Raw genomic sequence first — 27467 nt, forward strand, 5'->3', positions numbered from 1 at the left:
AACAATTGAATGTTTGACTGTCTGGCCTTTCTGCTCAACTCATTATAGTACCGATTTCAAAGGCATTTATTAATTTGAGATATTTAAAGAATTGTAATAGGGAGAAGTCCTTATTCATGTTTTCTTTACAAAACATGTACTGCTTTTATATAAATTCAATGCCACAATTGACAACTCCGGGTCCACCAGCAGCACTCTAGTAAAATTATAGAACACAGAAAGCAGCTATTTCAATTGTCAAGTTTCCATGACCATTTCATCATTGAATCAGCCTGCCTCACCTCACAATCCCGCTCCATCAAAGGGCAAGCAATGGCCTAGTGGTATTACCACTGCAATTAGTGGCAATAGCACAGTCCAGAGACCCTGGTAATGTTCTGTGCATTGGTTCAAATCCTATCATAGCATACCCATAAAAATCTAGAAATTGTAATATCTCACTTGCCTGGACAAAGCAGCCAATTTGATTGGCATATATCCCCAAGCATTCAGTCTCTCTGGAAGTAGTGCTATTAAGCAGCAATGCGCACCATCTACAAGATGTGCTTCATAAATTCAGGCTCCTTAGATACCAACCTCATGACTAGTATCACCTAAATGGACAAGACAGCAGACATATGGGGAACACATTGAACTTCAAGTCACTCAGCATCCTGACTTTGAAATACATCACTATTCTTTCAGTCTAGCTGTGTCAAAATCCTCAGATTCCTTTTCTAATTGCAGCACAGTCTACCTACAACATATGAGCTTCACCAGTTCAAGAAGGTATAAAACCAACACTATCTCAAAGGTAATTAGGGATAGGTAATAATTGTTGGCTTAGTCGTAGCAGCTACATCCCAGGAATGAATAAACAATAAAGAAATCTTCCAATTTCCATTTTACTATTCTTGCGCACATTTTGTGGCATTACATTGATTTGTGTTTTCAGCGGGTTTTTTTGCCTCCATTAATCCATCCAGTGGTCCATTGCTAATGCGATGAACTGCCTAATCTGTTATAGATAAACCTTTTATAAATTTTAATCTATGCCCTGTTATGCTATTCTCAATAATTAACATGTGTAGTACTTGGGTTTTCTTTTTCCACATATAGTCATGGGGTTATGTTTTCATTGTTGGTTTGAAAGAATGAGTAATCCCATTTATCACTATTTTATTCCGTAATGCAAAGCATTCTTGTGATCTCTTGGTCTTTGAGTCTTTGAAATGAGTTGTATTTGGATCTGCCTCCATCCAAGGCAAGCCATAAACAAAAATACAAGTCAATGGATGCCAAAGATAGCAAGTTAGAAAAACCTGCCGCTATCTACTAGAATATTGACCATATATTTGTGGTTTTTAGGCCCTTTGCCCCCGATCCAGATGACTTCATCATATCTCCTTAATCTACACCGACATAGTAATGACAATGTACAGATTTTATAAACCACATAATAGGATGGGAAAGTTTGTTTTCGTTTTGTTTCATGAACATTTCAACCCTCATTAAGCTGAATTGATTAATGAATCTTTAAAGTTCAGTTAGGCATCAGTAATGAGACCATCTGGCAAAACATATGTTTGCCCATTTGTTCAACCTGTGTTGCTGATACAACTGCCAAACTTTGTCCTTTTGAATGCATGGCTGAGGTCCAAGACTCACCAATGGATTCATTCCTATAGTAGTTTTCTACTGAGCTGTGAAGGGGATTGCTAGATTTGTTTGATAGTTTTATGAGTTTGTATAGGATTAACTTTCTTAAAAGCAATTTTTCCATTTTTCATTTATGTTATGATAAGTAAAGTAAAGTGATCATCGATGAGTGTTTCGATGGCTGAATTTGATTGGCAATTTTATAAACTTGCAAGAGGGATTTCTTTTCAACAAAGTTTTGACCTGATGACTTCTTTTCATGAACAATTCAAAAACTTAGTGTTATTATCTGGCTTGCAAAGAGAAATTGATGAGAAAACTCAGAACTGGTAGTTCTGAAGAATGGTCACTGGACTTGAAACATTAACTCTGCTATCTGTCCATAATTGCTGACTCTCCACATCAAGCAGATGTTCACCTGCACATCTGCCAATGTGGTATATTGCATCTGCTGTACCCAGTGTGGCTTCCTCTACATTGGGGAAACCAAGCAGAGGCTTAGGGACAGCATTGCAGAACACCTACGCTCGGTTCGCAATAAACAACTGCACTCCCAGTCACGAACCATTTTAACTCCCCCTCCCATTCCTTAGACGAAATGTCCATCCTGGGCCTCCCTGCAGTTCCATATTGATGCCACCTGAAGGTTGCAGGAACAGCAACTCATATTCCGCTTGGGAACCCTGCAGTCCAATGGTATCAATGTGGATTTCACAAGCTTCAAAATCTCCCCTCCCTCCAATGCATCCTAAAACCAGCCCAGCTCGTCCCCGCCTCCCCAACTTGTTCTTCCTCACACCTATCCCCCGCTCCGACCTCAAGCCGCACCTCCATTTCCCAACTACTAACCTCATCCCACCCCCCTGACCTGTCTGTCCTCCCCGGACTGACCTATCCCCTCCCCACCTCCCCACCTATACTCTCCTCTCCACCTATCTTCTCCTCTATCCATCTTCGGTCCGCCTCCCCCTCTCTCCCTATTTATTTCAGAACACTCTCCCCGTCCCCCTTTTCTGATGAAGGGTCTAGGCCCGAAATGTCAGCTTTTGTGCTCCTAAGATGCTGCTTGGCCTGCTGTGTTCATCCAGCTCCACACTTTGGTATCTTGGATTCTCCAGCATCTGCAGTTCCCGTTATCTCTGATCATAATTGCTGCCAGACCTGCTGAATTTTCCCAGCAATTTCTGATTTTGTTTCTGATTTTCAGCATCTGCAGTTTCTTTGTTTACTATCAGGTTCATTGGTTCTGTACAGAGCGGGTATTCGACAAGTCTTTCAAAGTCCTTTTCATTTCTTTTTTTTAAAAATGCTTTATTTGTGAATGTTGTAATTCTTCTTTCGTTTTGGCTTTCTAACACTCTTGCAGATAGATTGAGATTTTTATTTTGTTTGTTCAAACTTCCCTTTTATTTTGCCAAGTCCCTGACATTGGCTTCTGCTCAAATGAAAAATTCTAACTTCTATGAACTCCCTTACTGCATCACACTGGTTTTATAGCTTCTTTACCCCCCATTCAACTCATGTTTATTGGTGATCTAAAATTCCGTTTGTCGGTTTTCCCTCCAAGCAATGCCCCTTTTCAACTTATTATTGTCAATTTATTATTTCCTGTCAGGATCTTTTCCCTTCTTACATTGAAATTAATTAGATTCTACTTGCTGCTTCCCGAATCTCTCCTACTTTTAAGTTGCCATTTCTTTCTACTTCATTACCCAGAGCCGCTTCTAATACGCTGTCCATGCTGGACTAGTGCTAACGTCTATGGTTATGTGGATCCCTAACACTGTACATGATTTCTTCACATGCATTGAAAGCTACAAGTCATTGCCAGACACCAAACCAAATGCCAGGCTGAACACCCCATTATATTCTGGCCATGGGCTAGATCTCACGGTAGTTGTCACATTGTTGAATTTCACAAACTTCTTCTTGCTATCTGGAAAATACCATGCACAGAAAAGTCATTTCTCAAAACATATAAACGTCATGCAGTTGCGTCAGTGTCTGTGCTAGTGCTCTGAATTCCATAATGTCTCAAGAAGAAAAGCACAACTACTTTTACAGAAATGGTTAGCAGCCTCAAAATAAAGAAAGTACATTGTTGGGCTCATATGAGCTCCTGTTCCCTAGATATGTTGCATGTGGACAGAAATATAATGCAAGTGAATGCTGTTCAATAATGAGGAAACGTCAGATTCATTAAACAGGAAATTGTTTCAATCGCAGGAAGGCTCTTCGTGCTTTTCACGGCCTAATGTATGCAAAGGCTGGATTCTATTAATAGTATACTCAGGTCATTAGACATTAAGGTTATGTAAATTAGACAGTCAATGCAAAAGTGGAAAAACTTGTTAAAGGCAAAATACTGCAAAGCTGGGAATCTGAAATAAAACATAAAGTGCTAGACAAACTCAGCAGATGTGACAGCATCTGTGCAGAGGGAAACAGGGTTAACGTTTGAATCCAATATGATTCTTCTTCAAGAAAAAAAAGTCATTACAAAATTCTATCGTTTCTTTTCTTGGGGATTAGTTAGCTCAGTTGGCTAGACAGCTGGTTTGCAATCTAGAGACAGGCTAACAGTTAGAATTCAATGCCTACTCAGGCTGCAGTTACTGTGAAGTCTCCTCTCAACTTTCCCTCCCTCACCCTCACCCGAAGTGGTGTGAGCCTCAAGTTAAACTAGTAATCTCTCTAATAAGATAGCAGCCCAAGGTGACTTCATTTTCTGCACTTCTTTTCTCCCAATTTCAGGGTGATATATATTTGAATTTGAAAATTAATGTGTTGGGGCAACTCATAAATGTTTCTTGAAACCTGTGATGTAGACTATCTACTTTTGTGGTTTTCATGTTTTACAAAGAAATACAATGTTAACATTGTAAAGTATTGCATTGAAATGTGCATGTGAAAAAGAAATCCCTCTTGTCATTAAAGTGCTGATTTGTTGTAAGGGACAGTCCCAGGATCCTCCAATATTTGAAAATATGTCCATTCCCCATGTGTGGACTTTAACAAAGAAATCTTATAATTGTGGAAACTAGGGAGAATGATTTCACAGCACCAGGGTCAGCCCAGATCCACAGCAGTTTTGATTACGACTTCCGGTCAACACTCAGCCCATGCCCAATCACAATCTTTCTCCTGATCACCTCTTGCCAATCACACTCCTGAAAATTCAATTTCGGAAATTGGAAGGGATGCATAACAAGTGCATTTCTCCATACTGCCTGTTTTTGCACCACTATGCAAAGTAATAGTATTCATAATATCTGTTTTAACAGACTTACCAACTCAGAGCTGTGTCATGTTACTTTAAGAACAGCTGCTAGGGAAACAGATTTGGAGGAGCAGTTTATTTCCTGAATATACACATTGCAATGGTTTCAGTCATGAATAAGCAAAATTAATTTCCCTGAATAAGCACTCACCAACCAAGTTCAAAGCACAGACAAACCAACCCTGAAGAATTGTATACTGTTCCATCTCCTAATTTTGGAAATAAATTGCTTTCAAAGCAGTTCAGAGAAGTTGCACTTGACTCATTCCTGGGATGAAGCTTTAACAGGCTATGTCAGTACCCATTTAAATTTAATGGAATGAACTTTAAAATATGTAAGGTTTTAAGGGGACTGTACAAAGTGGATACACAGAAGTGTATCCTGTTCTGGGGGACATAGGAACATAGGAGTAGGAGCAGGCCATTCAGCCCTTAGAGCCTTTTCCAATCTTTAATGAGATCATGGCTGATCTGTGTCCTAACTCCATTTACCTGTCTTTGGACCATATTCCTTAATACTTTTACTTATCAAAAAATGTATCTGTCCCAGATTTAATAGTAACAACTGATCCTGCATCCACTGCCATTTGTGGAAGAGAAGGTTCCAAACATTTACCGCCCTGTGTATAGAAGATCTTCCTGACAAATCTCCTGAATGGTCTGGTCCTAATTTTTAGACAGTGCCCCTTAGTTCTAGAATCCCCAAATGGAAATTGTTTATCTTTACCTACACTGTCTTTTCCGATTAGTATCTTGAAGATTTCAGCCAGTTCAGCCTTCAACCTTCTAAATTTGAGAGATAACAGTCCTAATGTCTCCTTATAACTTAACCCCTTGAAGTCCAGGTATCATTTTTGTAAACATACACTGTATTTCCTCCAGACACAATATATTCTTCCTAGGTTGTAGTGCCCAACAAAATCTCTAAGTGGGGCCCAATTAACTGCAGCATAGTTTTTCCATCATTGTACTTCAGTCCTTTAGATATAATGACAAGCATTCCATTAGCTTTCTTGATTATTTTCTGCACCTATTCATGTCATTTTAAAGACCTGTGCTCCTGAACCCCCTTGGACATCTATTCTATTTAACTTCATATCAGCAATCCTTTTTTAGCCCAAAAATGGATAACCTCACACTTCCATACATTGAAAACCATCTGCCATAGTTTTGCCATTCACTTAGTCTGTCAATGTTCCTTTGTAATTTTATGCTATGATCTACAGAGTCTGCAATGTGGCTTATCTTTGAGCCATCAGCAAATTTGGATCAATGACTTTCTAGCCATTATCCAAGTCATTAATAAATAATGTGAATAATTGAGGCCCTAATACAGATCCTTGTGGAACATCAATGGTCACACCATGCCAATTTGAGGGCCTACCCATTATCCCTACTTCCTGTTGCCTGCCATTCAGCGTTGTAGAGTCATAGAAATGTACAGCATGGAAACAGACCCTTCATTCCAACTTGTCCAAGCCAACCAGATACTCTTGATAAATCTGGTCCCATTCGCCAGCATTTAGCCCAAATCACTCTAAACCCTTCCTTTCTGTATACCCACCCAGAAGTCTTTTAAATGTTGTACCTGTACCAGCCTCCACTTCCTCTGGCACTTTCTGTATGAAAAATTTGAACCTTAGGCCCCTTTTAAAATCTTACCCCTCCCACCTTCTATGCCCTCTAGTTTCGGGCTTCCCCAACCCAGGGAAAAGACCTTGCCTATTTACCCTATCCATGCCCCTCATGATTTTATAAACCTTTGTCAGGTCACCTCTCAGCCTCCTACAGTCCAGGGAAAATAGCCCCAGTCTATTCAGTCTCTCCTTGTAGCTCAAACCCTCCAACACTGAAAACATCCTTGTAAATCTTTTCTGAACCTTTTCATGTTTCACAACATTCTTCCGATAGCAGGGAGACCAGAATTTGGAATAGTATTCTAAAAGTGGCGAAACTAATTTCAGGTACAGCTACAACATGGCCTCTCAACTCCTGTACTCAATGCATTGACCAATAAAGGCAAGCATATGAAACACCTTCACTATCCTGTCTACCTGTAACTCCACTTTCAAGGAACTATGAACCTGCACTCCACAGCGTCATTGTTCAGCAACACTTCCCAGGGCCTTGCCATTAAGTGTATAAGTCCGCACTGATTTGTCTTTCTGAAATGCAGCGCCTCAGATTTTTCTAAAAGAAAAATTCCATCTGCCACACCTCAGCCCCATTGGCTCATCTGATCAAGATCCCATTATACTCTGAGGTAACCTTCTTCGCCATCCAATATACCGACAATTTTGTTGTTATCTGCAAACTTACTAACCATGCCTCCAGTGTTCACATCCAAATCATTTATATAAACGTAATAGCAGTGGACCCAGCACCAATCATTGTGGCACATCGCTGGTCACAGGCCTCCAGTCTGAAAAGCAACCCTCCACCAGCCATGCCAGTAATTTGCTCTTAATTCTATGATCATCTACAGTAGTTAACAGTCCCTTATGTGGAACTTTATCAAATGTGGCTTTAAATCTTGGTTTGAGAAGAAACGGTTTCCCTTTTAAGACAGTGATCAAGAGAGGTTGAATTCTCTTCCCCAAAATTGGTGAGAATTTTGCTTTTAAGTTTACTCAAGGTAGATTTTTGAAGGACAAGGGAGTCAAGGCTTATGGGATATAGACAGGAGAATGGAGGTAAGACCACAACCATGATCTTATTGAATGGTGAAGCAGACCCAAAGGACCTAATGGTCTACTCCAGTTGCTAGGTCTTAATCGTAGAATCCCTACAGTGTGAAAATAGGCGCTTCAGCCCAACAAGTCCATACCAACCCTTGGAGCATACCAACTAGGTGCATGTCCCCATAACCCAACTAATCTACACCTCCATGAACACTTTGGGCAATCTAGCATGGCCAAACCACCCCACCCGCACATCCTTGGACCTCGCAAGGAAACACACGCAGACACAGACAGAATATACAAACTCCAAATGGACAGTCACCCGATGCTGAAATTGAACCCGGATCCCTGGTGCTGTGAGGCAGCAGCACTAAACACTGAGCCACCGTGCCACCCTAAATGCTACCTGGATTTCGAGTTTAACAGTCCAACGATAATATCACTAGACCTTTGCCTCACCACATCTTTCAATGCATTTATTTTTTGCATTGTTTGGATTTTTTTCCTGGAAAATACATTATCTCTCTTCCGTACCTGACAGTTAAAAGTTAATGTTACACAGGAGTTACCATAGACCACGGTGGATAAGTTGCCTTTTGAAGCTATCAAAAAAATACCCAAAATCTGAGGTCAATTTATGCACCAAATATAAAATGCAACCACCAATGCAGGAGATTGCCATTCTGAAATGTGGAAAACAACCGTAACATCAGGAATGCAAATTCAATCAATACGACACATTTTATTCAATGTATTATTTTTATATGGAAAGCTTTAATTGCAAACAAAACATTTTCAAAACAGCCAAGTTTATTTTCGATTCAAAGACTGCACCCATACTAAAACAATTTGGCTATTTAGCATCATTGGAAGATCCCACTCTAGATCAGATTTGGTGCTTTTGGTTTTAGACACATCAATCCATCTGTTCCTCTCCATCCATTCAGATGGATCTTCCACATTTTAGGTCCCTTCATCAAGAATGCCCACTCTAAAGTGACTTGGCACATTGGCATTTATTATTGCTGTTCTTAAAATGTTTTATTTATCCATGAGGAAATAGTATGTTCCATCTTAATTTTTGTTTTCATATTGTGACTTCAGGTTTACTTATGAGATCGCACCAGTGTTTGTCCTGTTGGAATACATCACCCTGAAGAAAATGAGGGAAATGATTGGCTGGCCAGGAGGATGTGGAGACGGAATCTTCTCACCTGGTATTTGATCCTCAGGGTTTTTCAGGGGCTTGGAGTTCTTTGCTCGGGTTGAATTAAGAATAATATCCATGGAATTGTACACACATTTCACAATTCTAAAAAGAGAAAAGGAGTTTTACTTTCATTCAAATACTCTCTTCTGAATAATAACAGAAAATAAAATGGATAGAAATCAAGACTAGACCTTCTCTGATATTATCCACTGCTTTTGGACAGAGGAGGCAGCAATAGTACTAAAGATGTGAGGCTTCCCTGAGGAAACATGTGCAAAAGTGTTCTTCCCTGACTTTCTACCAGATCCTTTCTCCATTTGAATTTCAATCATTTATTCTGCTCCTCAGTTACAGCAGCTTGTTAACATTAGGCTCGGTGCCATCAAGAGACCAGAGAACACATGGGACCTTTATGTATTGGCATAAATTTATGCCCACAATTTTAAACCAAGTAAGACTCAAAGCTACTGTATCTAGTGTTTTAAAATAATTAGCTTTTTTGGAAAAAAATATTCTCCTTAGTGATGTCTCACTAATCTTAACATGGTCATGCAAAAGCTTTCGTGGCATCAGAACATCTTCAATTAAAATGGAAACCGACTTCCACAATTTCATGTCTTTGAACATAATGTTTTCAGTGTGCATGATCTAGAGGTGCTGGTGTTGGACTGGGGTGGACAAAGTCAGAAGTCACCAGCTTATAGTCCAACAAGTTTATTTGAAACACAAGCTTTCAGAGCACGGCTCCTCCATCAAGTGATTTCAAATAAACTTATTGGACTATAACCTGGTGTCATGTGACTTCTGACTTCAGTGTACATAAGTAATAGTTTCATCACTACGAAGCTTTAACTTTACTGACTCAAACAAACATTCTCAAGTATCCCAGCAAAATTCATGAACCAGTGAGCTACTTATTTAAATAGCTAAACAATCCTACAGAATTATGGAACCAGATTCATTGCAACCTAATTATTTCATGAGAAAACTTTTACAAAAGGCCCAGTTTTCACCATTTGGTTCCAATTCAGTGAGAGTAACTTGAGGCCAAGCCACAAGTAATTCAAACATATCAAGGAACATTTTTTGCTTGATTTCAGTCTGGTTTCTAATTCACTATTAACAAAGATAAGTAAAAGGTTACTAAGGAGGGAAACATGTGAGTTTGAGAGAACACTAGCTAGAAATATGAAAAAACAGACGATAAGAGTTACTATAGATGCTTTTTAAAATAAGAATTGCCAAAGTGAGTGTTGGTCCCGAGAAAGTGAGTTTGGGAATTAATAATGGAAAATAAAGAGATGGCAGATGAATTAACCAGGTGCTTTACATCAATCTTCACTGAAGAGGATACAAATAACATTCCAGAAATTGTGGCAAATCAGAAAATGGAAGATAGTTTAGAAGAGGTATGGACAACTTGTTTAAACAAAGGATCTGAGGGTTTTGACATGGTGCATGTGGAAAGAAGGTTTCCTCTCGTGGGAGAATCTAGAAGTGGGAGTCACTGTTTAAAAATGGGGAGTTAATCATTTAAGACCGAGATGAGGAAAGAAAAGTCTTCGCAGAGAATCAGGAGTTTTTGGAACTCTCTCTAGTGAAAGGTGGTTAAAATAGAACCTTTAAATATTTTTAAGGCAGAGTTTTATAGGCTCTTGATAAGCAAGAAGATGGAAGATTATTAGCGTTGGCAGGAATGTGGAATTATTGCGTCAGCCATGATCTTATTGAATAGTGGAGCAAGTTCAAGAAACTGAGTGGCCTACTCCTATTCCAACTTTGTAAGCTCATATGAAAGCAGATTGTTCCATCTTGTTGAGGATTGGGTGCCAGGAGAGGCTCTCTGAGTTTTGTATGAATTAATCACTTTAACTCCGTATTCCAAATAACTTAAAATATCCACCTTATCTTAAAAACAGATCCTATTTGCCAAAGCTGCTTGTCTTAAACCCGAATCAATTATTCCCCACATCTAGCTAAGAGATAACCAGGCCACTACCAAGTGGGAAGATTGACAAGGTTTCAGTACAAGTGATTAATCAATCTTTAGAAAGAAATCTTCTCAGTGTCACCACAGCTGCCTGGAATTCAATCGAGAGAACGCTTCATAATTGCGATCTGTACCCTAAAGGTATTGGCACTGTTATTACCATTTATAAATAACAGAGTTTTTTTTAGACTGATCATCTGAAATCAGGTCAAGGAAATTGAGAAGACATTGGGCAGAATTTTATAAGAAGGCAATAGTTTCCAGAGTTGGTACTGAGAGTGGGTGCCCCTTCTGCTTGGCCATCAGCTCAATGTCAGTCTTTTGGCATCCGCTCAATTATTGCAGCAGAGGAACTCGGCCCATCCAATTAAAATGGTGAGACAGAAAACAAGACCTTGACAGGCAAAGGATACTGGGAGGCCAGGCCTATGCTGAGCTCAACGCTGATGATGATCCTCTGGAGTAGTTGACAACGATGTAGCTAAGAGATCATTGGCAGAGCTGTCAAAGCCTCTGTGCGCCAACATATGGGTGGTAGAAGATTGCATCCAAGCCATTAATGCAACCATGTATGGACATGGCTTCTTCCATCAAGATATTCACAACTGGAGAGCTACATGCAGTTAGCAAATACTAAAGTTACACATGGTGTAATAAGTCTGACACCATCGCCTTAAATCAAGTTTACGGGGCAGTGACACAGTGAGAGAGGTACTTCGAGTTTTTGTCCTTCTCAGGTGATCAGGGAAATTCTAGTGTGCCTTCTAAGGGAGAAGAAACAGCCAACTTCCACATGTGGAGGATCCTCTCAGGGCACTCTGAATGTGGACAGCAGCCTCTCTGCCAGTGACACCAGTTCCGGCTGTTGCAATGACAGAGAAAGGTCAGCACCATTTCAGAAATTAATCTGCATATTGATAGAGAGCCAGAGGACAGCTAAGGTCATCCCATGCTGTGAAAGAGCCCTATCAGACTAGCTCAGTAGTAAGCATAAAGAGGGGTTGTATGGTGCATTAGAATATAAACAAGAACAAGGAAGAACAAAGAACAACGCAGCGCATGAACAGACTCTTTGGCCTTCCAAACCTGTGCCGACACATTTTGCCCTTCTATAATAAACTTTCTTCACTTACACGATCCATATCCCTCCATTCCCTTCCTATTCATGTATTCGTCCAGGTGCTTCTTGAATGCTGCTATTGTGTCTGCTTCCACCATCTCCTCTGGCAGCGCGTTCGAGGCACTCACTACCATTTGTGCGAAAAACGTGCCTCACACATCTCTTTTAAACTTCTCCCATTGCACCTTGAATCTGTGTCCCTAAGTAATTGACCCCTCCACACTGGGAAAAAAGCCTCATACGTTTCACTCTATCCATACCATTCACAATCTTATAAACTTCTATTAGGTCACCCCGCAATCTCCTGCATTCCAGTGAAAACAAATTCAGTCTAGCCAACTTCATTGCTAAAAATCCCTCATATCAGGTAGTATCCTGGAAGACCTTTTCTGTAGCCTCTCCAAAGCATCCACATCCTTCAGGTAGTGGGGTGACCATAGCTGTTTGCAATATTCCAAGTGTGGAATAACTAACGTTCTACAAAGCTGCAGCATAACTTGTCTATCCTTATACTCAGTGCCCCTTCCAATGATGCAAGCATGCCATAAGCCTTTTTCATTACCTTATCTACCTGTGCTGCCACCTTCAGTGATCTGTGGACCTCCACACCCAGATCCCTCTGCATATCAATGCTACGAAGGGTTCTGCCCTTCACTGTATAATTTCCACCTGTATTTGACCTTACAAAATGCATCACCTCACATTTGTCTAGATTGAATTCTATCAGTCATTTTTCTGTCCATGTCTCCAACTGATCTATGTCCTCCTGAATCCTCTGACAATGCTCTTCACTATCCACAACTCCACCAATCTTTGCATCATCTGAAAACATACTAATTAGACCAGCCATATTTTACTCCAAGTCATTTATGTAAATCATGAACAGCAGAGGTCCCAGCACAGATCCCTCCTTTCCAAAAAGCATCCTTCCACACCTACCATCTGTCTCCAATGACTGAGCCAATTTTACATTCACCATACCAGCTCACTCCTGATACCATGTGACTTCACCTTTTGTACCAGTCTGCCATGAGGGATTTTGTCAAAGTCTTTACTGAAGTCCATGTAGAAACCATCAATTGCTTTCCCCTCATCAATCATCTTTGTCACCTCTTCAAAACAGTCGAACAAGGTAATGAGGCACCATCTCCCTAGTACAAAACCATGTTGTTTATCGCTAATCAGTCCATTTGCTTCTCAATGCTCATAGATCTTATCCCTGAGAATATTTTCCAATAATTTCCCTACCACTGACATGAGGCTTACAGGCCTGTAATTTCCAGGATTATCCCTGTTACACTTCTGAAACAATGGGGCAACATTGGCTATTCTCCAGTCCTCTAGGACCTCACCTGTGGCAAAAGAGGATACAAAGACATGTCAATGATCCAGCATTTTGTTCTCTTGTCTCCCTCAATATTATGGGATAGGTTCCATCAGGACCCAAGGACTTATTTATCTAATATGTTTGGGTCCATTCTTGCTTCAAAATATTTCAAAACTTTCTGACATAAACTGGGGACCATTTTCTAACACCAACATTACTGGCATCCCATAAACTTCTCAAAATCTCCCAAAACCACAATATTATGGCACTGTGGTATTGGACAGAGTCTCAGCATTTATCCATCTGTTATAAAAGGGGCCTTACCTATCAATGGGCTTCCAAAGGTTTTTTCTTTATTCATTCCCAATACGTAGATATGACTGGCAAAGCCAGCATTTATTGGCCATCCTAATCATTAATGAGAAGGTAGTTTAGAGGCAACTACTTGCTGTTGTTCTGGGGTCACATGTAGCCAGTAGAACATAGAACAATACAGCACAGACAGGCCCTTCGGCCCTCGATGTTGCGCTGACCTGTGAGCTAATCTAAGCCAGTCCCCCTACACTATCCCATCATCATCCAGTAATGAAAGCTGATTTTAATTCCTTAAAAACATTTGAAAACCAGATAAGTTTTTACAACAATCCATGCAAGTTATCCTGGTGTTCATTGAGATTAGTTTTATAGTTTGAGAGTCCATTGATTTAAATTCCACCAGCGGCCACAGTAGGAAAAGCATGCTGGGGCATTAGCCTGGCCCCTGCATTACTGGTCCACTGACATGGTTACTACCTCCTCAACTTCCCCACTGGTTTCTACCAGTCGACTCCCCTCAATAAGAAAATGAGATCTCCAGGACTCCAACTGTCAGTGAGGTCCGGCCTATGTAGAGAATTCTTCTTGTATACTCCAACCAGTTCTCGTAGTGCTAGAGTTAAAATAGAGTAAGTTTAATCCATTTTTGTTGGATCTGGTAACATAGAAACACCCTAATCTCATAATAGTAGTTAAGGATTCTGGTGTCTTGGGAAATTTTCTCCTTAATCTTCTCAAAAATCAGAACTACTCAACCACCTAACACCGACTATATCTTGCTGCCAGATCCAGAGGCCTGAAATGATCAAGCTTTGTAAAAGTCAACTAGAGTCCATTATAAAAGACTCAGTAGGATAGTGCTTGTAAAACAATGACAGGATCAGGCAGTCAACATGGATTTATGAAAGAGAAGTCATGCCTGAAAAATCTATTGGAATTTTTTGAGAACATAACTGGTAGACTTGATAAGGGGGATCCTGTGAATGTGATTTATTGACGTTTTGGAAGGTTTTTGATAAGGCCCAACATAAAAGATTAGCATTTATAATTAAATTATATGGGATTCGGGTTTGTGTATGATACGCTTAGAGAACTGGTTGACCAACAGGGAAGATGGAGTAAGGAGAAAAGCATCTTTTACAAAGTGCCAACCATTGATTAGTGGGCACCGCAAGGATCAGTACTAGCACCCCAGCTATTCAATATGCACATTAATGATTTAGACAAAGGAAGCAAATGCAATATCTCCATGTTTGCAGACGAGACATAGTTGGGCGGGAGGTTGAGATGTAACGAGGATACAGAAATGATACATATGATTTGGAAAAGTTGAGTGGGTGGGCATATGAAGTATTCTCCATTTAGGAAATGAGAGTACAGTGAACAAATGGTGGTAATAGAATTTGTACCAAGTCAAAGATAAATTATATCTGGTAATTTACTGTAAAAGCAGTAAAATGAATTATCATATCACTTGTCAGATGGGAATGGTTATTCTTTAACAGATTGATAATGAAAGCTGATGAGTATCTCATTCTATTTTAGGTGGAGCCATATCAAACATGTATGCCTTGCTAATTGCACGCTACAAGCTGTTTCCTGAAGTTAAAGAAAAGGGAATGACAGCGATTCCAAAACTGATTGCCTTCACATCGGAACACGTATGACTTTTACTATTTTATGTTCTTGTTGTCCTAATAGAGATTTTTAATATGTGTTATAGAGCAGGCCTAATACCATCCCATCCTTATCACAACATCTATTTGTTTATTCATTGTTCCGATTAAGCAATGATATAAATTTGAGAAATATGCTAATGACGTCATAAACATTTCTCTTAGCAGACTGTTATCTGGATTTTACAGTGCAGCTACCTTCTTGCCTCAGCTTGTTCTCTAACCAAAATAATACCTTTTCAATACCCACATTTAAGAAGAAATTTATTTAAACAACTTTTATACTTAGACTTTTGACAAGATAAGAGCCAACCAATGTTCGGGTGAGCATATCAGTTTCTTTTATGAGCAAGAAGTCGATTTATTTGATAACTCATCAAGGTCCTAAGGAAAAATTAAGAATCAGAGAGCAATAAAATCTCTTACCTATTCCTCCCTTCCACCAAGATAGCCCATTGCATGTTCAGACAACTTCATAAGCCCAGAAGAGCACAGCACATTCAACAGGAACTCTGGAGGAATCATATTAAAATTACTGACTGGCTGACAACATAGAAGTTGTTCATGGCATTCATGGAGGTGAACCTTCAGTAGAGGTTTGCAGATAGTGAAATGCTTGCATTGTTGGGATTGCATCTGCAGTTTGGATATGCAATGCTGTCTGTGATGTCTTTGAACTACTATATCAGTTGTTCGGACAACAACTGATACAAAGAGAACACAGGGCATGAAGAAATTCAGGAAGAAGTGTGCTTTCCACTATCATTCATTCATTAAGCATGAAAATTCTTGAAGTTGATCAGGGACATGGTTAATGAGAGCACAATCAATTCAGATTCACAGTTCAATCATGCTAATAGTGATAGCATATTTTACTGACACTCAGAGGGAAATTGTACTGTCTTATTCCGATACTTAGGATCTGGCAGTATGTGGACTGTTAATCCAGCAATTACATCATGAATCAAATTCAACAGTTGCTTCCTAGCAGTGATGCCACTTGTATGTACAGAATCATTAGTAGGGCACCTGGTGTCCACGGTGCCAAGAGGGCTTGGTACATTATGGATGCAGCTTGACTACCATCCTACAAACCTATTACCTATTACCACCCAATCCATGATCCCATGGTGGTGGGCCTTTTGAGGTCAAAGTGCCTAATATCCTTTATTCTCGAGGGTTATGGCTAATCCTTTCCTAGTTGAAGAAGTAGTTATACCTAGCATGTCCATTCTGCTCCAGCTTCGAGCCCTTGTGGTAACACAACAAACTGGGAATACCTGACACTGCAGGGCCCAGGCTATCTTGATGTCTTTACCCTTTATGATCTTTTGAACACACAGGATAATTATAACAGGATTTCAGCAGAATTGAATAAAACTTCGACAAATAATCTAAAAATTAGGAGTTTAATTTAAAGGGGGGGACAGGAAGAGAATTGTTCGGATCATCTGTTTTACCTGGGGGGAAAGATTGAAGAAATGAAGTGTATACAGTGGGTACATCACCTCTCTAGGGTTACACTGATATTGTGAAAAGTTATGGTGGGCGATTAGAATAGCCCTTGGAAACTCAGCACACCTCCCAATCCCTAAACCCCCTACAATGTGTACAAATTGTGCCACCTTTTGAAGATTTAGGTTGGTTTATTATTTTATTTAATATCATGTAAATTGCTGCACTATTTTAACTAGCTCCAATAGCAATAATTTGTCCATAAAAACATGCTTAATCACACAAATATACAAAGGCAGAACAACAGCAACTCAGGAGCAAACAATTCGTAATAAAACTCATCAATCCAAATTATTCAGTGCTTTCTTTTATAATTACAGATCTGGTAGAAGGACTAAGTGTGAAATAAGACCAGTTGCAGTGCCTAACTTAATTTTTTTTTCATTTTGTTCACTTGGCCCGAAACGTTAGCTTTTGTGCTCTTAAAATGCTGCTTGGCCTGCTGTGTTCATCCAGTTTCACACTTTGTTATCTTGGATTCTCCAGCATCTGCAGTTCCCGTTATCACTGAGAATGTTCATTACTGCATTTTGCCTGTCATATTCACATCTGTATTTAAATAAGACCCAAAATGCAGAGGAAACCATGAGCTCCTGTCAATATTTTAATCTAGCATTGCTATTGTCTTCTGTTAGTGAAATTTACTGATTTTTTTTATTTTTAGATACTTTTTAATTATTGTTTTTTCCTAACGTTTGTGAGACACAGGTTATGCAAAAGCCAGGTTCAATTTCAGGATTTCTTAGCCAGGAAAAGGGAAATTCATGATACAGTTCATCAAGTTATTATTAGCTGTAAATTATCCCAACACATTCCATCATTCTCTAAGGGAGAAAAGAGTGTGAAGATATTGTCTTCACAGGGGTGCTTGTTTTGTCTGTTTAGATTCATGGCCCCTGTAGTTGAATAGCCAAGCTGGTACTCAGTACCTTGAGTCATCTACAAAGAGTGGCTGTTTGGGGAAAAACCAAAGTGTGGTGGAGGTCATCAGTGACAAATAAACAAAAGAGAACAGGAAAGATTAAAATAACTCCTAACAAGTACACAATCCACCTTGTCTGTGTAATATATTTTAACTCAAAACTTATTTTTGTCCCTTCGTGTCTGTTGATGCTTACAGAGTCATTTTTCAATAAAGAAAGCAGCAGCAGCTCTGGGGATTGGGACAGATGGAGTGGTTCTGATCAAGTGCGATGTAAGGTAGGTCACATTATATGTTGCCTGCAGAGTTTTCCACTCCTCAAACAGTAAGAGACAGCTTCTGCTTTCATACACATAGAAGTCTCTGCTGATACAGAACCTGCATGTGCATTCGATCAAAGCTCTGAATGTAGTGTGCATTTACGATGACAATTCTATAGCTACCAATCTGTTCAATTCTGCCTTCATTTCCACCTTTAATGCCTTCAACCCCATTAAAATCATTAAAGCTCTTTCTTTCACCCTGGCTTTTCGATCTGGTATGGCTCTGATTTGGCCCCTTCAATTAAGATCAAAGCAATGTGGTTGACTCTTAACTATTCTCAGAAGTAGCCTAATTAGCTACTCGCTTTGAGGGCAATTAGGGATTTGCAACAAATGCTGGCCTTGCCTGTGACATCTACTCCCCAAGAAAGAATAAAGAAAAATAATTCAACAAACTTCAACATCTCCAAATTCCTTTCAATTTCCAAAGCCCTGAGAGGCTTTTTCACTCCCACATCCATGGTCATCTTCCCCGGAACTCCAGGTTTGAATCATTTCATTCAGGTTTCAGTCCCCATCACAGAACTGAGATAATCAGAAATGTTAAACTGAGGTTCCCATTTGCTATCTCTGGTGGATGGGAAAGAGACCATGGCAGTATTTTACAAAAGAGAAAGCCAATAGTTCTTCCTCAACTGACATGATTAAATGGTAGCTAGTCATTACATATGCAAGTTTGTGAGATTTTATTCTGTGCAAATTGACTGCTACATTTCTTTCATTTGGACAATCATAATACTTCTGAAGTGCTTAACTAGTTGGTTCAGTACAACCTGTTGTTTCCATGAGTCACCTTCATGGAGCCCATGGTTTAGAGGGATAGCAATGCCAGTGCTGAAATATTACGACATAAATAGTGGACTCTCTCTGCGGTGTGACTCCAGTGATGCAGGACTTGAAGCAACCCTAAAACAGTGAGGTCAACCAGTTGTGTTCAGGGCACAAACACAAACAGCAAGATATTACGTCCTTGTGCAAACAGCTTCTAGCCATTGTCTTTGTTTTTGAATATGTTCTTGTGATTCCAGTCCCACAGCAATGTGTTTGACACTTAACAACCCTCTGAAATGGCATGGTCAGCCACTCAGTTGTATCAAAATGCTTAAAAATTCTAAAAGAAATGAACTGGACTGACTATCTGCCATTGAACTGGGCATCGGAAGTAACAATGGAAAACTCAGCCAAGTCAAGCCTGCAAAGCCCTCTTTACTAACATCTCGGGCTACTGAAAAAATTAGGACAGCAGTCTCACACATTAATCAAACAGCAGTCTGACATATCATCTTCATGGAATCACACCTTACAAATGATATCCCAGACTTACTATTGCCATCCCTAGGTATGTCCTGTTCCACCGGTAGGACGGACCCAGTCATAGAGTCATTGAATTGTACAGCACAGAAATAGACCCTTCGGATCAACTCAAGCCAAATATACTGATCCAATCTAGTCCCACTTGCCCCTTTTTGTCCATATCCCTCTAAACCCTTCCTATTCACGTACCCACCTAGATGTCTTTTAAATGTTGTTATTATACCAGCCTCCACCAGTTCCTCTGGCAACTCATTCCACAGACACACTGTAAGAAGACATTACCCCTTAGGTCACTTTTAAATGTGTTCTTTCTCATCTTAAAACAATGCCTTCTAGTTTTGAACTCCCTTACTCTGGGAAATAGACATTGGCTATTCACCCTACTCATGCCCCTTGTGATTTTATAAACTTCTAGAAGGTCACCCTTCAGCCTCTGACACTCCAGGGAAAATGCCTCCAGCCTATTCAGCCTCTCCTCATGGCTCAAACCCTCCAGACTTGGCAATATCCTTGTAAATCTTTTCTGCACCTTTTCAAATTTAACAAAATCTTTCCTACAGCATGGAGGCCAGAACTGAATACAGTATTCCAAAAATGGCCCAAACAATGTCCTGTACAAGATAGCCCAACTCCTGTACTCCAATACACTGACCAGTAAAGGCAAGTGTAGCAACACAGTGGTATGCAGTCAGGAGGGAGTTGCCCTGGGAGTCCTCAATATTCACTCTGGACATCATGAGCTCTCTTAACATCAAATTAAACATGGGCAAAAGAATCCTTCTGCTGCTTACCGTGCACCCCTTCAGCTGACAAATCCATACTTCTTCTTAAACACCACATGGAGTCACTGAGAGTGGAAAGGGCTCAGAATGTAGTCTAAGTGGGAAATTTCAATGTTTATCAATGTGTAGAGCTTACATAATCTCGTCCTCACCAAGCTGCATGCTGCAGATGCATCTATCCATGACAGTATCAATAGGAGTGATCACTGTGCAGTCTATGTAGAGACAAAGTCCCATTTTCACATTGAGGATACTGCCCACTAGGTTATGTGGCACTACTACCATGACAAAGTGGGAAAGAATTTCAACAGATTTACCATCTCTCAAAACTGGCCATCTATGAGGCACTGTGGGCCATCAACAGTAGCAGAGTTGTACTCCAGCACGATCTGCAATCTCATGGACCTGCACATTGCCCCACTCAACCATTACCGTCAAGCCTGGGAATCAATTCTGGTTTAATGGAGAGTGCAGGAGGGCATATGAGCAGCAGCATTGCCATTATTTTACAAAGAGGTGTCAAACTGGTGAAGTTACACGTATAAGACAGCATAAATAACCAATGGTAGGCAGAGCTTTTCGATTCCACAACCAACAATCCAAGCTCTGTCACCTTTTCACATCCAGTCACGATTGGTGATGGACAATTAAACTGTGCTCTGGAGGAGGATATTCCACAATTACCCTCATCTTCAGTGATGGGAGAGCCTAGCACATCGATGAAAAATATAAGGCTGAAGGATTTACAACAACAATGCAATGACTATGGGTTATGATAACATTTTAGCAATAATCCTGAAGACTTGTGTTCCAGAACTTTCCTTGTCCCTATCCAAGCAGTTCCACTACAGACACAGCACTGACATCTAGCTGGTAGCATGGGAAAATACCTGACTATCTCTTCCACACAAAAAGCAGGACAAATCCAACCCAGCAATCACCACCCCTTTGATCTACTCTGAATCATCAGTAAAATAATGGATGGTGTCATCAAAAAAGCTATCAAGCAGCACTTTCTTAACTGTAACCTGTTCATTGAAGCACAGTTTGGGTTCCACCAGGGGAACTCAACTTCTGAACTTATTACAACTTTGATTTAAATTGGACAAAAAGTTAAACTCCAGAGGTGATATGAGAATGGCTGCCCTGGACATCAAGAGGAGATTTTATTGGGAGTGACATCAAGGTGTCCTAGCGAAACTCCAGTCAATGGGAATCAGGGAAAGCTGTCTGCTGGTTGGGTTCATATGTGGCGCAAAGGAAAATGACTATGATCAGTGAAGATCAATCATCTCAGTTCAGAAAAGCCAACATTTATTGTAGGGCAGTTAAGAGTTAAATACATTGCTGTAGGTCTGAGTCACATGGAGGCCAGACCAGACAGCAACCTTCCTTCCCTAAAGAACATGGCAAACCAGATGGGTTTCTCCCTGACAAGTGATGGTTCCATGACCATCATTAGACTCTTAATTCCAGACTTCTACTGAATTCAATTCCACCATCTATGATGACAGGATTAGATCCTGGGTCCCCAACACATCAGCTGGATTTCTGGTTTAATTGTCTAGTGATAATACCACCAGGCCATCAATCTCTCCCCCACAATTCTACCAATCTCCAACCAATGGAACTTTGTCCTAGGCCCAACCATCTCAGCTGTTTCCTCAATGACCATCCATCCATCATAAGGTCAGAATCGCAGAGGTTTGCCAATGGTTGCACAATGTTCAGCATCATTCATGACATCTCAAATACTGAAACAGTCCATATCCAAATGCAGCAAGACAATGCATCCAATCATTGACAGGATGCAGAGATGGGCTGAGAGGTGGCAGATGGAGTTCAACCTGGATAAATGCGAGGTGATGCATTTTGGAAGGTCAAATTTGAAAGCTGAGTACAGGATTAAGGATAGGATTCTTGGCAGCGTGGAGGAACAGAGGGATCTTGGTGTGCAGATACATAGATCCCTTAAAATGGCCACCCAAGTGGACAGGGTTGTTAAGAAAGCATATGGTGTTTTGGCTTTCATTAACAGGGGGATTGAGTTTAAGAGTCGTGAGATCTTGTTGCAGCTCTATAAAACTTTGGTTAGACCGCACTTGGAATACTGCGTCCAGTTCTGGGCGCCCTATTATAGGAAAGATGTGGATGCTTTGGAGAGGGTTCAGAGGAGGTTTACCAGGATGCTGCCTGGACTGGAGGGCTTATCTTATGAAGAGAGGTTGACTGAGCTCGGTCTCTTTTCATTGGAGAAAAGGAGGAGGAGAGGGGACCTAATTGAGGTATACAAGATAATGAGAGGCATAGATAGAGTTGATAGCCAGAGACTATTTCCCAGGGCAGAAATGGCTAGCACGAGGGGTCATAGTTTTAAGCTGGTTGGTGGAAAGTATAGAGGGGATGTCAGAGGCAGGTTCTTTACGCAGAGAGTTGTGAGAGCATGGAATGCGTTGCCAGCAGCAGTTGTGGAAGCAAGGTCATTGGGGTCATTTAAGAGACTGCTGGACATGCATATGGTCACAGAAATTTGAGGGTGCATCCATGAGGATCAATGGTCGGCACAACATTGTGGGCTGAAGGGCCTGTTCTGTGCTGTACTGTTCTATGTTCTATGTTCTATGTTCTATGATCTTCAGGTGGCAAGTAATATTCACATGCCACTAGTGCCAGGGAACTACCATCTCCAAAAAGAGAGAATCAAACCATCTCTCTTTGACATTCCATAGCATTTCCATCACTGAAATCTGTACTATCAACATTCTCAGGATTACCATTGACCGGAAACTCAACTGGATTTGCTACATAAACAGTGTCTACAACAGCAGGTCAGAGGCTAGGAGTGCTCAGCAAGTTTCTTTATTCATTCATGGGATAAGGACGTCACTGGTTAAGCAGCATTTATTGCCCATCCCTAATTACCCAGACAGCAGTCAACAATCAACCACATTGCTGTGGATCTGGAGTCACATGTAGGTCAGACCAGGTAAGGGTGGCAGTTTCCTTCCCTAAAGGATATTAGTGAAGCAGATGGAACTGGACGGATCATCTGGCATCGAACTAGGCACCGGAAAAGACAATGGCAGAAACAGCCCTGTCGACCAAGCAAACTCCTCCTCACTAACATCTAGGTGTTAATGCCAAAATTGAGAGATCTGCCTCACAGACTAGTCAAACAACAGCGTGACAGTCATGCTCACAGATCATACCTTACAGACGATGTCCCAGACACCACATTCACCATCCCTGGGTATGTCCTGTCTCACTGGCAGGACAGACCCAGTAGCGGAGGCAGCACAGTGGCATACAGTTGGGAGGGTGTTATTCTGGGAGTCCTCAACATTGACTCTGGACTCCATGAAGTCCCATGGCTTCAAGTTAATGGGCAAGGAAACCTCCTGCTGATTACCACATATCGTCTTCCCTCAGCTAATGAATCAGTACTCCTCAATGTTGAACAACACTTAGAGGAAGCACAGAGGATGGCAAGGGCACAAAATGTACTCTGGGTAGAGGATATCAATGTCCACCACCAAGAGTGTCTTGGCAACAGGACTACTGATCGAGCTGGTCGGGTCCTAAATGACATAGCTGCTAGGCTGGATCTACAGGAGGTGGCGAGGAATCAACAAGAGGGAAAAACATACTTGGCCTCATCCTTGCTAATCTGTCAGCTGCAGTTCCCTATGTCCATGACAGTATCGGTAAGAATCGCCCCTTCACATTGAGAATAACCTCCACTGAATTGTGTGGCAATATCACCGTGCTAAATAGGGCAGACTTCGCACAGATCTAGTGACTCAAGACTGGGCATCCATGAGGCGCTATGGGCCATCAACAGCAACAGAATTGTACTCCAGCACAATCCGTGACCTCATGGCCCAGCATATTCCTCCCCTCAACCATTGCCATGAAGCCAGGCCACCAACACACAGGAGCAAGTGATAGCCAGGGTAAACAATCCCACAACCAACAGATTAGATTCAAGCTCTGCAGTCCTGCCGCATCCAGTCGTGAATGGTGGCGGGCAATTAAACAAATCACTGAAGGAGGAGGCTCCACAAACATCCCCATCCTCAACGGTGGAAGAACCCAGTGCATCAGCGCAAAAGATAAGGCTGAAGCTTTTACAGCAACCTTTAGCCAGAAGTGCCGAGTGGATGATCCATCTCGGCCTCCTCCAGTGGTCCCCGGCATTACAGATGCCAGTCTTCATCCAATTTAAATCACTCAATGTGATATCAAGAAATGGTTGGAGACACTGGATACTGCAAAGGCAACGGGACCTGATAACATTCTGGCAATAATACTGAAGATCTGTGCTCCAGGCCTTGCCACTCCCCTAGCCAAGCTGTTCGAGTACAGTTACAACACTGGTGTCTAACTAACAATGTGGAAAATTGCCCGAGTGTGTGTTTTACATAAAAAACAGGACAAATCCAACCCCTTCAATTACCACCCCATCAGTTTACTCTCAATCATCAGTAATGTAATGGAAGGTGTCATCAACAGTGTTTCCAAGCAGCACCTGCTCAACAATAACCTGCTGAGTGATGCCCGGTTTGGGTTCCGCCAGGGCCACTCAGCTCCTGACCTCATTACAGCCTTGGTTCAAACATGGACAAAAGAGCTGAATTCCAGGGATGAGGTGAGAGTGACTGCCCTTGACATCAAGGCTGCATTCGACCAAGTGTGGCATCAAGGTACCCTAGCAAAACCGGAATCAGTGGGTATCGCGGGAGAACTCTCCAGTGGTTGGAGTCATGCCTGAAACATAGGAAGATGGTCGTGGTTGTGGGAGTCAATCATGTCAGCTCCAGGACATCTCTGCACGAGTTCCTCAGGGTAGTGTCCTTGGCCCAAACAGCTTCAGCTGCTTTGTCAATGACCTTCCCTCCATCATAAGTTCAGAAGTGGGGATGTTTGCCGATGATTGCACAATATTCAGCAACATTCATGACTCCTCAGATGCTGAAGCAGTCTATGTTCACATGCAACAAAATCTGGACAATATCCAGGCTTGGGCTGACAAGTGGCAAGTGACATTTGTGCCAAACAAATGCCAGACTATGCCCATCACCAATAAGAGACAATCCAACCACTGCACATTGACATTTCAATGGTGTTACCGTCACTGAATCCCACACTATCAACATCCTGGCATTACCATTGACCAGAAACTCAACTGGACTCACCACATTAACAAAGTGGCTACAAAAGCAGGCTGGAACCTGGAAATACAGCAACGAGTAACTCACCTCCTGACTCCCCAAAGCCTGTCCATCATCTACAAGTCAGGAGTGTGATGGAATATTCCACACTTGTCTGGATGAGTGCAGCCCCAACAATGCTCAAGAAACTCGACACCATCCAGGACAAAGCAGCCCGCTTGATTGACACAATTGACACTATTTCCACAAGGATTCACTTCGTCCACCAGTGCCGATGCTCAGTGGCAGCAGTGCGTACTATCTACAAGATGCACTGCAGAAATTCACCAAAGATCCTCAGACAGCACCTTCCAAACCCACGGCCACTTCCATCTAGAAGGACAAGGGCAGCAGATAAATGGGAATACCACCACCTCCAAGTTCCCTTCCAAGTCACTAAACATCCTGACTTGGAAATATATCGCCGTTCCTTCACTGTTGCTGGGTCAAAATCCTTGAATTCCCTCCCAAATAGCATTGTGGTTCAACCCACAGCAGGAGGAATGCAGCAGTTCAAGAAGGCAGCTCACCACCACCTTCTCAAGGGCAACTAGGGACAGGCAAGAAATGCTGGCCAGCCAGCAAGTGCCCACATTCCACAAAAAATGAATTTTAAAAATCAATGGGTTTTTCCAACAATTGGCAATGGATTATTGGTCATTATTAGACTCCTAATTCCAGATATTTATTGAAATCAAATTCCACCATCTGCTGTGGCAGGATTTGAACCCTGGTCCCCAGAACATTATCTGATTTCTGGGTTAACAGTCCAGTGATAATACCACTAGGCGATCGCCTCCCCTAAACTCATCTCCTAACTCCCCAGAGCCTAACCACCTACAAGGCACAAGTCAGAAGTCTGATGGAATACTCTCCACTTGCTTGAAGAATGTAACTCTAAGAGCCCCCATGAAGCTTGACACTATCCAGAACAAAACAGCCCACTTGATTGACACTACATCCACTACCGATGCTCAGTAACAGCAGTGTGTATTATCTACAAGATGGGCTGCAGAAATTCACAAGGGCCCCTTAGGCAGCACCTTCCAGACACACAACCACTCCATCCTATAAAGACAAGAGCAGCAGATAAATGGAAACACCATCACCTGCAAGTCCCCCTCCATGACATTCAACATCCTGAGTTGGAAATATATCATCATTCCTTCAGTGTTACCTGTCTAGCAAGGAACTCAGATGTATGAAATCATTACAAAGCCAAAAGGAATGAAATAAAACAGACCACCTAGTATTAGAAACCACAGCTGCAAATACAGCCCTGTCCTATGTAAAAACTTCCTTACTGACGTCTCCAGCATGTGTCAAAAATTGGGACAAAAGTCCCACAGACTAGTTAAGCAACAGCCTGGCACAATCATACTCTCAAAATCATACTTGACAGACAATGCCCCAGACACCACCATCACCAACACAATCCCTTCAGTCAAAATCCTGGAACTCCCTTCCTAACACCAGTGTCTACATTGGATACACTGTAGCAGTTGACGAAGGCAGCTCACCACCTCCTTCTCAAGGGCAGTTACGCATTGGCAATAAATTCTAGCCCAGCCAGCAATACCCACATCACATGAATGAATGAATTGTTTTAAAAGTTTACTATTTGATGCAATGATTCCACAGCATTTGTCTTTCCAGGCACACGAAAAGGTACGAAATGGAGCAGCTAGAAAATGGCAAACAGTGTTTGTGGTTTTCAGTTCTGAGGTAGGGTCACCAGACCCAAAGCATTAACTTTGGTCTTTTTCTTCACAGATGCTGCCAGACCTGCTGAGCTTTTCCAGCAACTTCTGTTTTTGTTCCTGATTTACAGCATCCACAGTTCTTTTGGATTTTCTTTGCTTTCGGGCTCTTGGCTGACAGTTGAGAGAAAGAAAAAGTGATGAATTTAACCTTACAGCAATGTTAATGTTTCAGGTCAGGCTAATTTGTTATGAGATGAAGAGATGTAGATTTGGTGCTATGCTATCAGAATCACTCTTCCTAAGGTCTGTATATGCCTGGACCTCCTAGCATGATAAGGCAAGTTCAAAACTATAACCACTTTTGTTCCATTAACACATTTTTTTGTCAGTTGCGTGACAGTGTTTAGAGCCAGAATGCCAAATGAAAGCAGCTGGTGAACGGAAGGAACAAAGTAGGACAG

General features: G+C 41.3%; 1 protein-coding gene across 1 annotated transcript in view; it reads left to right on the top strand.

Moving 5' to 3' along the window:
* gad2 (glutamate decarboxylase 2) overlaps window positions 1–27467 on the top strand; it is a 132803-nt gene that overhangs the window by 71512 nt on the left and 33824 nt on the right. The window contains exons 6-8 of the mRNA XM_048559863.2: window positions 8704–8816; window positions 15107–15222; window positions 17873–17952. Coding sequence (XP_048415820.1) covers window positions 8704–8816; window positions 15107–15222; window positions 17873–17952 — 309 coding nt within the window. The remainder of the gene's footprint in view (window positions 1–8703; window positions 8817–15106; window positions 15223–17872; window positions 17953–27467) is intronic.

This window comes from Stegostoma tigrinum, chromosome 2, assembly GCF_030684315.1.
Source record: "Stegostoma tigrinum isolate sSteTig4 chromosome 2, sSteTig4.hap1, whole genome shotgun sequence".
Lineage (NCBI taxonomy): Eukaryota > Metazoa > Chordata > Chondrichthyes > Orectolobiformes > Stegostomatidae > Stegostoma > Stegostoma tigrinum.